Here is a 14,463-nt window from a genome sequence, read left to right on the forward strand (position 1 = left end):
GTGTGTGTTTACCCTCATTCAGGTCTCTGAGTGACGTGGCAGTGTTTTTTACAATTCCGAACATAGGCTGTCTGTGTCATTGAGTTCTCCAGATGGAAGGCCAGGATTTAGAGTGTCATGCCCCTGCCCCACCAGCTCACCTGTTCTGTGCCCCATCCTTCCCTTCTCCCTCTCCCCCCGCCGTTCAGTCACACACATTCACACTTCTGGTTCTGTTTTCCCAGTGTGACTTTCTGTCCTCGGTTTAACTCAGTGTTCAGTGCTTACATTATTTCAGTTTGGTAAATGCTATTCCCAGGCAAGTCATGTAGTTTCCTGTAATTTGTCTTTTCTGCACAATATCTGGTTTCCTGTAGAACTGGTAACTGCCATGCTAATTTTTACTTTGTTCCTTTTCTGCATACCTATGCGCCCCCACGTGTGACTCCCCGGCGAGAGCCAGAGGCATTGGCCTGGTGTTCTGTCAGTCTCCTCACCTTCCAGACGGCTCTCCTGGCTCTCCGGAGCTCGGCCTCGTCCCTGTGGGAGGCTCACGTTCTAGGCCGACGGCCGTGCTCAGCTCCCCCTTCACTGGCGTTCTAGCGAGTCCCACTTCTTCCCTCTCCTGTGCTGACTCCTTTTTTGGTAGAGCCTGTCCTTTGTAATTTTCTGAAAAAGAGTATACAGGTGGTAGATATTTGAAATCCTGTATACATGAAAATAGCTGTAGTTGATCCTTAGTTGGGGCTTAGTTAAGAAAGTGGCTGGGATATAAAATTCTAAGGTGGAGATCATTTTCCCTCAGCGTCTGCAGGCACTTCTGCAAAGCCTCCTGTTTTCCAGGGTGGTTTTTGAGAATTTCTGATTCTTGATCCTTCCTGTAAAGCCTATTTTTAATCTCTGGAAACTTTAGGGCTTCTTCTTTGCTCCCAGTTTCTGAAATTTGATGATGCTGAGTCTTGGTGTATAGACCTGTTTTCTTCTGTTCAGCGGAGCGTTCAGTGATCCCTTCGAATCTGGGAATTTAGATGCTCTGTGTGGTGTGTTCAACTTGCCGTCCTCAATTAGAAATCTTCATAAAACATTTTAAGGGAAACTGTAATGAATTTATATTTATATGAACATGTTTTCCAAAGCTGTAATATCACCAGTTAAATGTTGAAACATGATCATGGGGACTAAATTGACCAACCAGAATTCAAGAGAGTTCTGCCAACCGTAACATATGTAGACAGTCAGGCATCGCACTCGGCAGAGCGAGTGAGAACTGCAGTGAGCGGACCGTTGGAGCCGGTCATTGCTCCAGGAATCAGCCTGGAGACAGGCAGGTTTCTTCTTAAACTTTTCTCACTCTCATCGAAAGGAAAAACATGCAATTCAATTCATATAATTTCAGACTGAAGGCACATCCTACTCAGTTCCTTCTTTTAATTTGGTTCCCCAAAATCACATTCCAAATCCTGTTTGTGTATTTGACTGCCCGGCCGCCAGCTGCTTAGCAGTTGTCCGCTAGGCCAAGCATGTGAAGATGTATCTCTACCCCCCCCCCCCCGAATTACAGTGATACAAGCAGATCAGTCAGTCCTTCTCTATCAGTGTAATAACAATAATTACAAAAAGTAAGCATCTGCTGAAATGTGCTCTAAGAAGTGCTAAGGAAAGTTTTGAGGCTGCGTGACTTGTCTCCAGAGCGAACTCTTTGCAAGCGCTGCCCGAGGAAGGTTAGACGTGGAGTGGACAGACTTCACGGTGGGGGAGCTGATGGCTCACTGTAAGCTGTTAAAGGAACGGCACTCCTGCGTGTCTCCTCTGCTCTCAGTAAGCAGACCAGCACTCCTGTGACCGTGCGCGTGGGCGTGTCCCTGGCACCCAGCCAGTCTCCAACTCCCTCCGTCAGTCTGCACTGTCTCCTGGGAGACAGTGTCCGTTTCCACAGGCAGAGGGCTGTCAGACAGCGACTGCCCTCCCACTTCAGGGGTCAATCACACGTCCAGATGGTCGCCTGTGCCTCTGATCAGCTGGCTATAAATCAGAAGTTCCCACAGCCCCTTCCTCCGGTTCCATTAATTTGCTAGAGTGGCTCACAGAACTCAGGAATATAGTTTACTCACTAGATGGGAAGTTTATTACAAAAGGACCTGACTCGGGAACAGCCCGAAGGGCTAGATGCACTAGGGCAGGGTATGGGGGAAGGGGCAGCTCCCCAGGGCGCTCCGCTGTCCCACAGCTCGGCATGTTCACCAGCCTAGCCTCCAAACCCCGTCCTGTTAGATGTTTGTGGGGGCTCTAGTCCGCAGGCACCATCCGTGAAGCCGTTGGTGATTAAGCCAGAGGTGAGGGGAAGTGGAGAGTTCCAACCTCTGCACTACCTGGCAGACTCTGGCAACCATACCACCCCTAGGGGCTTTTCAAAACTCAGCGCATTAAGGGGAACTCCGGTATGATTGAAATGCCTTGTCATAGGTAAAGACACCTTTATCTTTCTTATCACTTAGGAAATTCCAAAGGGTTTAGAAGCTCTGTGTCAGGAAGAGGGACAAAGTTGAAATATATACTTCTTATTACAAATCACAATGTCACAAAGCTTAGTTCTGAATATAAATAGTAATTATAGCACACTTTCATGTGGGCTAATAAGTCGTGTTTTCTCTTCTCCCACCAGCTGTTTGGAGACTGGGAAGCCCAACTGCGGAGAATAATGAAGCTCATTGCTGGCGGTGGCCTGTCCATCACTGGCTCTCACAACATGTGTGGGGACTACCTGTACAGTGGCCACACGGTCATGCTCACGCTCACCTACCTATTTATCAAAGAGTGTAAGTCTGAAACAGGCTTCCGTCAGAATGTCCTCGCCTGCCGTTTCCTGCGGCCTCTGGAAGGTCTGCTGAGGCCTCACCCGTGGCTGCATACGGCAGGCGCCCGGGACACGGAGGGGGTAGGCAGTAGCTGCCCTTCTCGGGAGGAGTTTCTGTTTCCTAAGTGTCAGCTGTAGTGTGGGCGTGTTTGACAGCTGCTGGAAGGCATCGGAAGGAAATCTCAAGGACGCAGACATCTGACACTGGGCCCGACTGGACGATGGGAGGTCATGTGTTCACTCACTCAGTAGCCATTTGTTCAAGCACCTGGCACTGTCCTATAAGCTGAGGGGACAGTGCGGGGTCAGTGATATTTTCGCCCCAATAGGGGCCATAGGCTCAGGAACACTAAATGAGGCACACACCACATGGGAAAGTTCCTTTGAAAAATGCACTTAAGCCCTGGCCGGTTTGGCTCAGCAGTTAGAACATTGGCCCTCGGACCAAAGGGTCGCAGGTTCGATACCCGGCCCCAGTCAGAGATATGCAGGAGGCAACCAATCGATGTGTCTTTCTCACATTGATGTTTCTCTTTCTCTCCCTCCCACTCTATCTGAAAATCAGTGGAAAAATATCCTCAGATGAGGACTAAAAAACAATGCACTTAAAATATTTTATTATGAAACACAAAGCAAATAAAATTTTAATATACGATTAAAACCTTTCACCCTTCTCCTTTCCATTTTCCTACATCATCTCCACGCATGTTTTTGTACTTGTGTATTACTATTTTCTGGTTTTTAAATTTTACATAAATGGCATCATGCTATATATATAGCTTTCTGCCGCTTTTCTCTCATTCATGTTTTTGAGAAGAGACTCTGGTTCATTTTAATTGTTGTTTGTATCACTATAAAGGAACCACAGATTATATTTGTTCATTATCTACTTGTAGAAAATTTAGTTGTGTTCATTATTTTACTGTTAGAAACAGTCTCAGTGAGCTATGTACAGGCAGTTCTATGACAGAGTGCCACGAAGACCAGGTTGCTGATGCCACAGAGAAGGGACACATTCTGGAGGTGTCCGGGGAGCATGTGGCACCCCGGACGTTTCACAGGGCTCGCATCTAGAATGGGGTGATGATGAGAGGTGAGAATGAACCGGTGCGTAGGAACCAGATCACGGAGCGTGTCTCAGGCCAGCAGAAGGAATGGGAACTTCCATCTGACAGTCGGGTTCTGTTGGAGGGCTGTCCCAGTGGAGCGAAGCCATCCATCCTTTTACTCTTGCAGCAGCTTGTAAGATGGGTGGGGGAGGGACAGGACTGGAGAGCAGGTGACTGCTGCCGTAATCCCCAGAGACGGCAGAGGCTCAGACTGCCAGGAGGCCCTGGGGATGGAGAGGCGCCCAGGCATCAGAGGGAGATTACAGAGAAGGGTCAGCAGTTAGCAGGATTGGTTATGGAGGTTCAGGAGACAGGTGGTAGAATGAAGGGTGAATGCCCAGTTTTGGTCTCAAAAAAAAAAAAAAAAAAGACTAAGGGAACACAGCAGAAGGAGAGAAGATGAGCTTCAGGGCACTGACCAAATAGAGTGAATTCTAACAATGTCCGTTCAGAACCTTCAGGGCATGATCTAGCCCTTGTACTGGGATGTCGCAGGGCTTAGAAAATGGGAACAGTAGGGGCCTGATGTCAGCAGGCCTGGGGGAGGGCTTCCTGCCCTTTGCTGGTCGGTACCTTCTCCTCCTGGGACATAATAAAGCAGAATGCCATATTGGATCACAGACGCTGATCTTTACATCCAGGTGCGATCACTTACTAGCTCTGTGACCTTGGGAAAAAACATCTAACCTTTCTAAGTCTTGGTTTCCACAACTTTAAAATGAGATGTGGATAGTTATTTCATGGGTGGGAATGAGACAGTAAAAATTAAAACAGATGACACACATGGACCCTCCAGTAGAGATGCGTGAAGAATGGACGGATGCTCGCTGCTGTTCGCGGCTACACTGTTAGGGTATCGAATGCGATGGAACTGGAGCCCTACACAAACACAAGGACCATTACCCTGACCACTGAGCCACCCTTCCCCCTTCTGAGCCTACTTATCCTGTTCAACTTTTTATTTTATTTTTCCATAGCATTTAACACCCCTAACATAGTGTATACTTTTTTTATTTATCATAATTGTTTCTTACTGTCTTTCTTCTCTGCTAGGAAGGGATCTCCTCACAAAGGCAGGCTCTTTGCTTTTTTTGTACATTGATCTCAGTTCCTAGAGCAGTTCCTCTCCTGGGCACGTTGTACATACTCAGTAAATACTGGTTGAATGAAGGACTAATTCTTGTACCTCCTGAGAATCCAATAAAATTCTGAAATTTCTCCCCTGGGGTAGGGAGGGAGGGTGGACTACATTCAAGCAGTATTTTTGCCTAGAATTTCAGACCCCCTGGAAGCACATCTGTTGAGTCTACAAGGCCGAAAGGCCTGCACTCATGGAGATGTTTCCGTCCGGTGAGTTCCCAGTGGAGGGACAGACAGGTGTTCATCCGACACTGCCTTGCACTGCGAGTGCACTTGGCCTGGGATTCCCAGCATTTGGATTCTCTCGTGTTTGCGTTTGAGGAGTGGGACTCTCAGAGACTCGGGGCAGTGTATGGTTGCACAGCTTGGCGAGCAAATAAGGCAGCTGTATGAATTATAATTACTTAGTCCATGTATACGGATCTATGAACCAAAGGATTGACTTTTGTACAGAGAATTAACCCCAAATTATTTACAGGTAAATTAAATGTCCGCAGACAGCTTTTTTTTTTTTTAAAAAAAAAAGGGTCATGCTCCATTTGCCTGTCCTTGTTGGTCCTTTTAAACTGTATGTATACCTATATGAATCAGATAACAGCCAAATATGAATCACCATTGCTGGTAAAAACACTTTATAAAATAAGATGCTTCTCACTGAACACTGGTTACAGACAAGATAAAGCCTTCAGATTTGATAGCCCAAGAAATTTGTTTTCAGAAGGGGAACAACCGCAGGTAATGGCAGTCACAATGGTCGTGGCGGTGTGGTTGGCTGCCCTTAGTGGTACTTGACTAGTGGGATTATTACATCTTTCTCCTCTCTTCAGATTCACCTCGACGACTCTGGTGGTATCACTGGATTTGCTGGCTTCTCAGCGTGGTTGGAATCTTCTGTATTCTCTTAGCGCATGACCACTACACTGTGGACGTGGTGGTGGCATATTACATCACCACGAGACTCTTCTGGTGGTACCACACTATGGCCAATCAGCAAGTGAGTTTTCCCCCGTTTGATTTTAGCTCCTGTCGCTCCTGGGTTGGTGTTACTGGCACGGCAGGGGGAGACGTACACAGAATCGACAGGTGTCTTAGGTTTCTCTTTTCTCAAGGGATAGTCAACTGCGATTATGTTGTCTTTTGTGATGCTGATCCACTTGAACATAAAAAAATGAACAAGAAATGTGTTAATATAATGACATAGGAGATTGCATCCCTTTTAGAATAAGTGTCGTGCTTTCGTTGGCCCTGAGAATAGTGACTGAGCTGTGCCCACCTACTGCTTGGTTTGCGTGGCTGCCCTCTCCCTCCGACCCGTGGCCCCTTGCCAGCTTAATACTAACATTTCATTAAATGTGTCCATTTTCACTGCAGAAGAGTGAGTTAGCCACAAAGCTAATTAAGGTGTTTATTTATGGAGACGAGGTTGAGTAAGCCGCAGTGTTCTTGCGCCGCGGGCATTGGAGTTGTTTTTCTGCTAAGGCGTTTCCAGTTTGCAGAGTGCCGAGTGTAGAACAGGGGTGTGACTGCAGAACCGGGGTGTGAGGGGGAGCCTGCGGGCCGGTCTGGGCCCCTTTGTGAATAGTAATATAAAAAGTATCTGATTTTACGGTGAAAGATGATGAGAAAATAATGTATGTTTCTTTTGGGGCTGGAATAAGTGAATTGTTCCTCCTGACTTGGATTTTCTTTCTTTATTGTCTTAGGTGCTCAAAGAAGCCTCCCAGATGAACCTCTTGGCCAGGGTGTGGTGGTACAGGCCATTTCAGTACTTTGAAAAGAATGTCCAAGGAATCGTACCTCGGTCTTACCATTGGCCCTTCCCCTGGCCAGTAGTCCACCTCAGCAGGCCAGTCAAATACAGCCGGTTGGTGAATGACACATAACAGCTGTGCAAAGTGGGGGATGAGGAACTGTCCGAAGTGCTAAGAACTCCACGCGAGAAGATGCCATAAAATAAACACCTCCCTAATCCTACTATCTTTCAACAGTTACCTTGACTTAACCTATTGAGTTACCTGGTCAGCACTGTGATCTTTTTTTCTCTCCAAAGGACCTGCGTTGGACAACAATAAAGAAAACCTAACCTATCATGCACTGTACACATTTCCTGTTCATAAGTTCGGGGTTTCCATAACCCACACCCGCCATGTTCCTTTGTATATGATGCAGCAGCATAAATGTCAGCTTTTATATCATCAGTTCTGGTCTTTCCAGTCTTACTTGGAAATAAAGCGTATTATTTTTCTTGGGAAAACATACTTTTCATATCTCTTGCCCCAAAGATTGGGCTGTAAGCCATTTTCTAGCAAACGTCTCTGTGAAGGTTTCTAAGGACCTGAAAGAGGTTTGATTCTGAAATCTTTCTACCTGTTGCAGTGATATTCAGATACAAATGACAGATACAGAAAGGTTTAGTAACTTTGGGTTTTGTAAAATCAGCAGAGACAGTGTGTCAAAAAGTGCAAAAACAAAAAAAAAAAAGATTCTGTTATAAAGTGATTTTCTAAATATTTCCTAACTTTATTTTTCAAATGATGTTAATGAAAACCAAATTTAAAGATTTTTACATGTCAAAGAGAGGAGAGTTAAAATTTAAAAATGCTTCTTGGGAGAGAAATTTGTCTGTTTCTAGTGCCTTTCTTGTCTTGATTGTATGGTCAGTAGGCAATCTTAAAAAATGTTTTTATTTAAAATAAAGTATTCCATGAAAATATAAATGTATGTATACACTACTAAATTTTGCATTTGTAGTTAAGTTAAATCAGAAGACTGCTTATGGTTTTCCAATTGCTCTGAATTACAGAATGGGGGGGGGGGGCGGTAATCAGAAAGCCAGAGACTGCTCCCATATTGTGAGCAGGTGGCTAATAAAGTCCCACTGACATCATTTTACCTATTTGTAAGTTCACTTTTAACTCTACAATGAAAACAGCCATGAATACTTCTTTTTTTTTTAAAGCAAGTTTTGAAAATGATCACTTAACTAAAACTTGAAAGCTATAAATTTGTTATCCATACTCTCATGACAATTTTGTTGGTAAGCAACAAAAAAAGAGATCTATTTCTTTAAAATATATTTGTGCAGAAACTGCATGTAACTCTAAGTTTTACTCCTAACACAGGTATGTTCGGGGAAGTATTCTATCTATACTTGCCAATGTGGAGAACAAAGTAGTTTTTAAGAATGAAGAAGTATATATATCCATTCTGTATTTTACGTGCAGCAGAATTATCTTCTGTAGGGTTTTTTTTGTGTGTGTGTATTCACAAGGTGATATTTGTATTGTAAAACAATAATGGTGAAGGAAATAAAAAGGCTTTTAAAATTTTATTTGTTTTAAATCTTTGTAAATTTATTATTCCAGAGAGTATACTGATATCTTAACAGCTTACCTAGATCATAAATGAATCAAAATGCACTTTTTAATAAAAACTGATACTTAAAAATAAGTTGCTGTTTCTTTATTTTTAAATATGTTTTTATTGAAGAGGAAGGGAGAGAGAGAAACATCAGTGTGAGAGAGAAATATCAATCGGCTGCCTCCTGCACGCCCCCTACTGAGGACTGAGCCTGCAACCCAGGCATGTGTCCTGACCAGGAAATGCACCGGGACCTCTCGGTCCATGGGATGACGCTCCATCCACGGAGCCACACCAAAGTCCTGAATCAAGTCATTAAGACAAGGTAAGAGACTCAGTTTCAGAATTTAATTTCCTCACTGAGTTTTTTTGAGATAGGGCCTTTAATAATCCTGTTTCCTTTCCCTTGAAATTCCTTAAAACGTACTGTAAACTTCAGTAACCTCTGCAGATTGCGTGCATTTTTAAAAATACAGTTGAACCTTGAACAACTCTGGGCTAGGGCGCTGCCCCCGGCCCGGTGAAAAATCTTCACACAACTTGGCCTGTGCAGTCAGCCCTTTGCATCCAGAGATGTGAGCGATCAACCGTTTTGCTCAGTTTATTTTTTAATCTGTGTATAAGCGGATCCACCCAGTTCAAACCCATTCTGCGCAAGGGTCAGCTGTATACAGAGAGAATCACAATCACAGGTAAGTTAGATTCAAACTGCAGACCACTCTTCACCAATAAGTTTGAATTCTCTAATTCTCATTCAAGTCACTGACTTCACTTTTTCCCCCGGTAACTCCCAGGTAATATTGCTTTTCTAGTTTAGAAAGGGGAAGTACGTCTGAAGCGAGAAATACAGTGTTAGTGCTTTGATAATAAATGGTAACGCAAAATAACTGTTTAAAAAGAAACAAGATATTTCTGAAATGGGCAAGGAAGGGAGATGTTCACTGTGGCAGCTTGTCCTTATTCCCAAATGTCCGGAGAGGCTGGAAATGTGCAACATTTGCTTCGTGAAGCTTTGAACCTGAGTCGGTGTAAGAAAAGGTAGTGGCTTCTCAAGGCAAACGGAGCAAAATTGTTGTATAGGTTTGTATTGAACTGTTCCAGCCTTTTACTGTTGTCTATTGCACATTGAAAGTGAAAGGAACTTGAATAATGGAAATGAATTATTGGCACATGTTAACAATAGGATCATTCTTTTCTAAGTCAAAATAGTTACATTAAAAAATGTATTATTGGCCCTGATCAGTTTTGCTCAGTGGTTAGAGCGTTGGCCTGTGGATCAGAGAGACCCAGGTTCGGTTCCCACTAAGGGCATGTACCTCGGTTGCAGTTTGTCCCCAGCCCTGGTTGGGGTCGTGTGGGTAGCAGCCACTCGATGTGTCTCACATCGATGTTTCTCTTTCTCTCTTCCTCTCTCCCACCGGCTCTCTGTGAAGATAAATGCAAAAATGTCCTCGGGTGAGGATTAAAAAAAAAGTATTATGGTGAGGTTACTTTCTATGTATGGACCAAGAAGTTCACTTGCTGATAGTTCTTCACGCCTGACTGCACTGATGGATGAATTGACATGTCTTGTGGCCTCTGGTCTGGAAATCCCAGGAGGGACAGAGAGAGATCTCATTGTCTTCTGGACAACTGATAACGCCTGCCTGAATGAGGATATGTGCTTTTATTTTTGGTCCTTTAGTTCAGTACAGCAAAGCCCTAGACAATAATTTCTTCATTTTGCTCTCTTTACAGATTGGGCACTTTCCACGTGTTCTCTTGATAACCCTCACACAGCCTCAATGTTAGTTATCATCTGCATTTTACTCTGCTATGTTAGATAAGTTTCCTGAGGGCACGCAACTGGTAAGTGGTAACAATCTCATTGGAGTCCAAGTTTCCATCCCCTCCTTGTGCCCCACCCTCACCCCCAATTCTCCGAGTTTTCCTAAATTCTTTAGTTAGAGTCTGCAGTGGGGGAAATCTGTACTTTTGATGGTAAAGCTAAGTAAGATAACTTACATGGGCAGAAGAACGAGAAAGTTACACCACATGGCGTGAGAGAAGAATTTTGCCAACTTCCTAGTTGCTAGATGTTTTATCTGTATCCCAAGCAAATACCTAAGTTGATAAATATCTCCTAGACTTGATAAATATCACATAAAATGAGAATACATGCTAGCTTCCATTTGATCATTATACAAAAAGTCATGCAGGATCTGAATGAACTAAGAAACAATGTGCTGCTTGATTCCCTCGACGCTGATCCCTTTTGTCGTTTTCTCCCTGGGGTCAGAAGACTGCAAAATTGTAACTGCTGACTGGACGTTCTGCTTTTCAGCACCTTACTTACCTGTATTCTGGTTCAGCGTGCAAGCTCAGACTCCTGCTCCACAGGGAGCTCAGACATGGGCACGATCGATCGGTGATCCATGACAGAGCGAAGGAGTGAGGGGAACTTGCAAAAAAAGGGGGGGCCTGGAGCTGGGCCCCAAGGGGTGAAGAGGATTTGGACAGTGGGTGCGGGAGCAGCACCCAGCAGAGTGAGTGGCAGGGGACAGCGTCAGTGGCCCTGGCTTTCTGGGGCGAAGAGATGGAGGGAGGGTTTATCACAGGAGTTAATGTTGGTTGCACATACGAGAAAGCGCGTTTCGCTCTGGAGCCCTGGCATGGCACAGCGGTCTAGTTTAGCATCTAATGATAGAGAAAATGAATTGAATTTAGAAATGCTCTCAAGGAAATTTGTGGTTTGTTAATCACAATGGCATATGTGTAATGTTTGGTCGATTGGAATAGTGCTTATTTATAGGAGCTATTATTCCATCAACATACCATGGTTGGTGCGTATAGACATTCACAGGTCTCTTGAGGGTTCTTAGGAAAGGTTTACTGAAGATTTTTTGTTTTAATCCTCACCCGAGGATATTTTTCCATTTATCTTCAGATAGAGTGGGAGGGAGAGAGAATGGGTGGGAGGGAAGGAGGGAGGGAGGGAGGGAGGGAGGGAGGGAGGGAGGGAGGGAGGGAGGGAGGGAGGGAGGGAGGGAGGGAGGGAGAGAGAAACATCAACATGAGAGAGACACATCAACGGGCTGTCTCCCGCATGACCCTGACCAGGGCCAGGGACAAACCGCAACCGAGCTCCGTGCCCTTGACTGAATTGAACCTGAGACTCATTGGTCTGCAGGCCGATGCTCTAACCACTGAGAAAACCTGTCAGGGCAAGTTGACTGAAGATTTTTAAGGCAGTGATCAATAAAATTTATCAGAGTCCTTTTTTTTATTGTCCTTTTTTTAAGTTTAGCGGGGCAAAAACACACACACAAAATAGGGAATCCAATCTAGAGGCCTATGCAGCCTCCAGTGTCAGGATTTCTCTGTTGGAGGCTGCATAGATGTAGCCACAGGGTGTGGGAATGCATCCCAAGGGAGGGTAAGGGAAGTCTCTGACACCCGAGGGGACTCTGGCCCAGAGTCCCCTCCCACGTCATACGCATTGGAGACGTGACCACTTTAGCTCTGTCATCTCTGTCTTTATTTCCAATAATCTTCCTAGTTGAAACAACTATTCCAGCTGTCTTTTGATTAGTGTTACTATGGTACATCTTTCTCCCTTTATTTTTAATCTCTCTGGGTCTTTCTGTTTAAAGTTGATTTCTTAAGGAATGTATAGAAAGCACATACTTGTATCTTGTTTTTATTTTGACAATCTCTTAATTGTATATTTACACCTTTCACATTTAAAGTATAATTGATATATTTGAATTAATATCTACCATGTTTGTTTGTAACTCTTTTCTATTTGTTTGATCATTTCCTTCATTCTTTTTCTGCCTTCCTCTCATTTGGGGCATTATGTCTCTTTTTATATACCATTTTATCTCTTAGCACACCAATTATAATTCTTTTATTTACTTACTTATTTACTTATTTTTATCCGCACCAGAGGATATTTTTCCATTTTTGTTCAGATAGAGTGGGAGGGAGAGAGAGAAAGAAAAAGAGAAACATTGGCCCTGGCCGGTTTGTCATAGTGGTTGGAGCATTGGCCCGTGGACCAGAGAGTCCCTGGTTTGGTTCCCACTAAGGGCACATACCTCAGTTGCAGTTTGTCCCCGGCCCCCGTTGGGGTCATGTGGGTGGCAACCACTCGATGTGTCTCTCTCACATCGATGTTTCTCTCTCTTCTCCCCCCTCTCCCTCCCGCTCTATCTGAAGATAAATGCAAAAGTGTCCTCGGGTGAAGATAAAAAAAAAAAGAGAGAAACATTGACATGAAAGGGACACATTGAGTGGCTGCCTCCCACACAACCCCAACCAGGGCTGGGGACAAACTGCAACCGAGGTGCATGCCCTTATTGGGAACTGAACCCATATCTCTCTGGACTGTGGGCCAATGCTCTAACTGCTGAGCCAAACCGTCCAGGGCCCAATTATACTTCTTTATTTATTTATTTATTTTTTTTAATCCTCACCCGAGGACATTTTTCCATTTTTCACTCAGAGCGGGAAGGAGAGAGAGGAAGAGAGAGAAACATCGATGTGAAAGGGACACATCGAGTGGCTGCCACCCACACGACCCAACTAGGGCCGGGGACAAACTGCAGCCAAGATACGTGCCCTTAGTGGGAACTAAACCCGGGTCTCTGTGGACCGCAGGCTGACGCTCTAACCGCTGAGCCAAACCGGCCAGGGCTATACTTCTTTTTTAAAAAGTTTCATTTACATCAATATGGCTGGGGAAAAAAAAAAAAAAGGTTGCTCCAGAGTTTATAATATACATTTTAACCCAATCTAAACCTGTTTCAAGTAACACTATACCATGTGAAGGGTGGTGCCGGCACCTTTTTAACACTGTATTCTCAATTCCTCTTCCTGTCCTTGGAAAATCGACGTCTTTCATTTCACTTATCTGTATGCTGTAATCACCCAGTACATCGTTACTATTATTACTTTAAACAAGTAGTTATCTTCTAGATCAATTAAGAATAATAAAAAAAAAATTATCTTAATTCATTTCTTCTCTGATCCTCCTCTTTTCTTAATTAGATCAAGACTCTACCCTCTATCATTTCCCTTCTGCCTGAAGGGAGATTGGCTGGTGATGAATTCTCTTTTTTTCTTTGAGAAAGTCTTTACTTCTTCATGTTTGAAGGATAATTTTGCTGGATATAGAATTCTCGGTTACTCTTCTTTTTTTTAGACATTTGAAATACTTCACTTTAGTCTTCTTGCTTGTATCGTTTCTCCCAAGAAGTCATGTGTGATTTTATTCTTGCTTCTCTATAGATAATAATCTTCCTTTTCTCTGGCTTGTTTCAACTTTTTTTTTTCCTTTGTCTTTGGTGTCCTGTAGTTCGAATGATACACCTGAGTGTGGATTTTGTGTGTGTGTGTGTGTGTGTGCATTTATTTTTGATGCTTTTTGAGCTTCTTGAATCTGTAGTTTGGTGTCTGTCATTAAGTTTGGAAATTTTTCAGACATTAGTACTTTAAATATTTCTTCTGCTCCATTTTCTCTTCTCTTGCCTTTATGGCATTTCTATGATGTATATTACACCTTTTGAAAGTGTCCCACAGTTCTTGGATGTTCTGTTATTTAATTCTCTCCACCCCCCTCCCACCCCCCTTTTTACTTTGGAAGTTTTCTGTGAACTTATCTTCAAGCTCATAGATTCTGTCTCTGGCCATGTCCAGTCTACTGATGAGTCCATCAAAGGAATTCTTCATTTCTGTTTCAGTGTTTTTGATTTCTAACATTTTCTTTAGATTCTTAGAATGTCCATCTTCTTGCTTACATTACCCATCTCATCCTGTGTGTTAGCTTCTTTCATCAGAGACCTTAACATGTTAATCAGTTACTTTAACTTCTTTCGTAATTTCAACATCTGTGTCATATTTGAATCTTATTCTGATTGATGCTTGTATTGTATCTTCAGACTGGGTTTTTCATGCCTTTTGGCAGGCTTTGTATTTCGTTGTCGAAACGTGGACATGCTGCATTGGTAATAAACAGGAACTGAGGTAACTAGGCCTTTA

General features: G+C 43.6%; 1 protein-coding gene across 7 annotated transcripts in view; it reads left to right on the forward strand.

The window, feature by feature from the left end:
- The window catches only part of SGMS1 (sphingomyelin synthase 1), a 264,910-nt gene extending 256,369 nt beyond the window's left edge, over positions 1–8,541 (forward strand). For 5 of the 7 annotated variants that reach the window (XM_036264649.1, XM_036264650.1, XM_036264648.1 and 2 more), the window contains 3 exons: positions 2,642–2,795; positions 5,910–6,076; positions 6,786–7,336. In XM_036264649.1, coding sequence (XP_036120542.1) covers positions 2,642–2,795; positions 5,910–6,076; positions 6,786–6,965 — 501 coding nt within the window. In that variant the 3' untranslated portion in view covers positions 6,966–7,336. Of the gene's footprint in view, positions 1–2,641; positions 2,796–5,909; positions 6,077–6,785 lie in introns of all 7 variants that reach the window. The other 2 variants (XM_036264653.1, XM_036264654.1) reach the window with 2 other exon arrangements.
- The last annotated feature ends 5,922 nt before the right edge of the window (positions 8,542–14,463 follow it).

Source organism: Molossus molossus, unplaced genomic scaffold, assembly GCF_014108415.1.
Source record: "Molossus molossus isolate mMolMol1 unplaced genomic scaffold, mMolMol1.p scaffold_m16_p_17, whole genome shotgun sequence".
Classification (NCBI taxonomy): domain Eukaryota; kingdom Metazoa; phylum Chordata; class Mammalia; order Chiroptera; family Molossidae; genus Molossus; species Molossus molossus.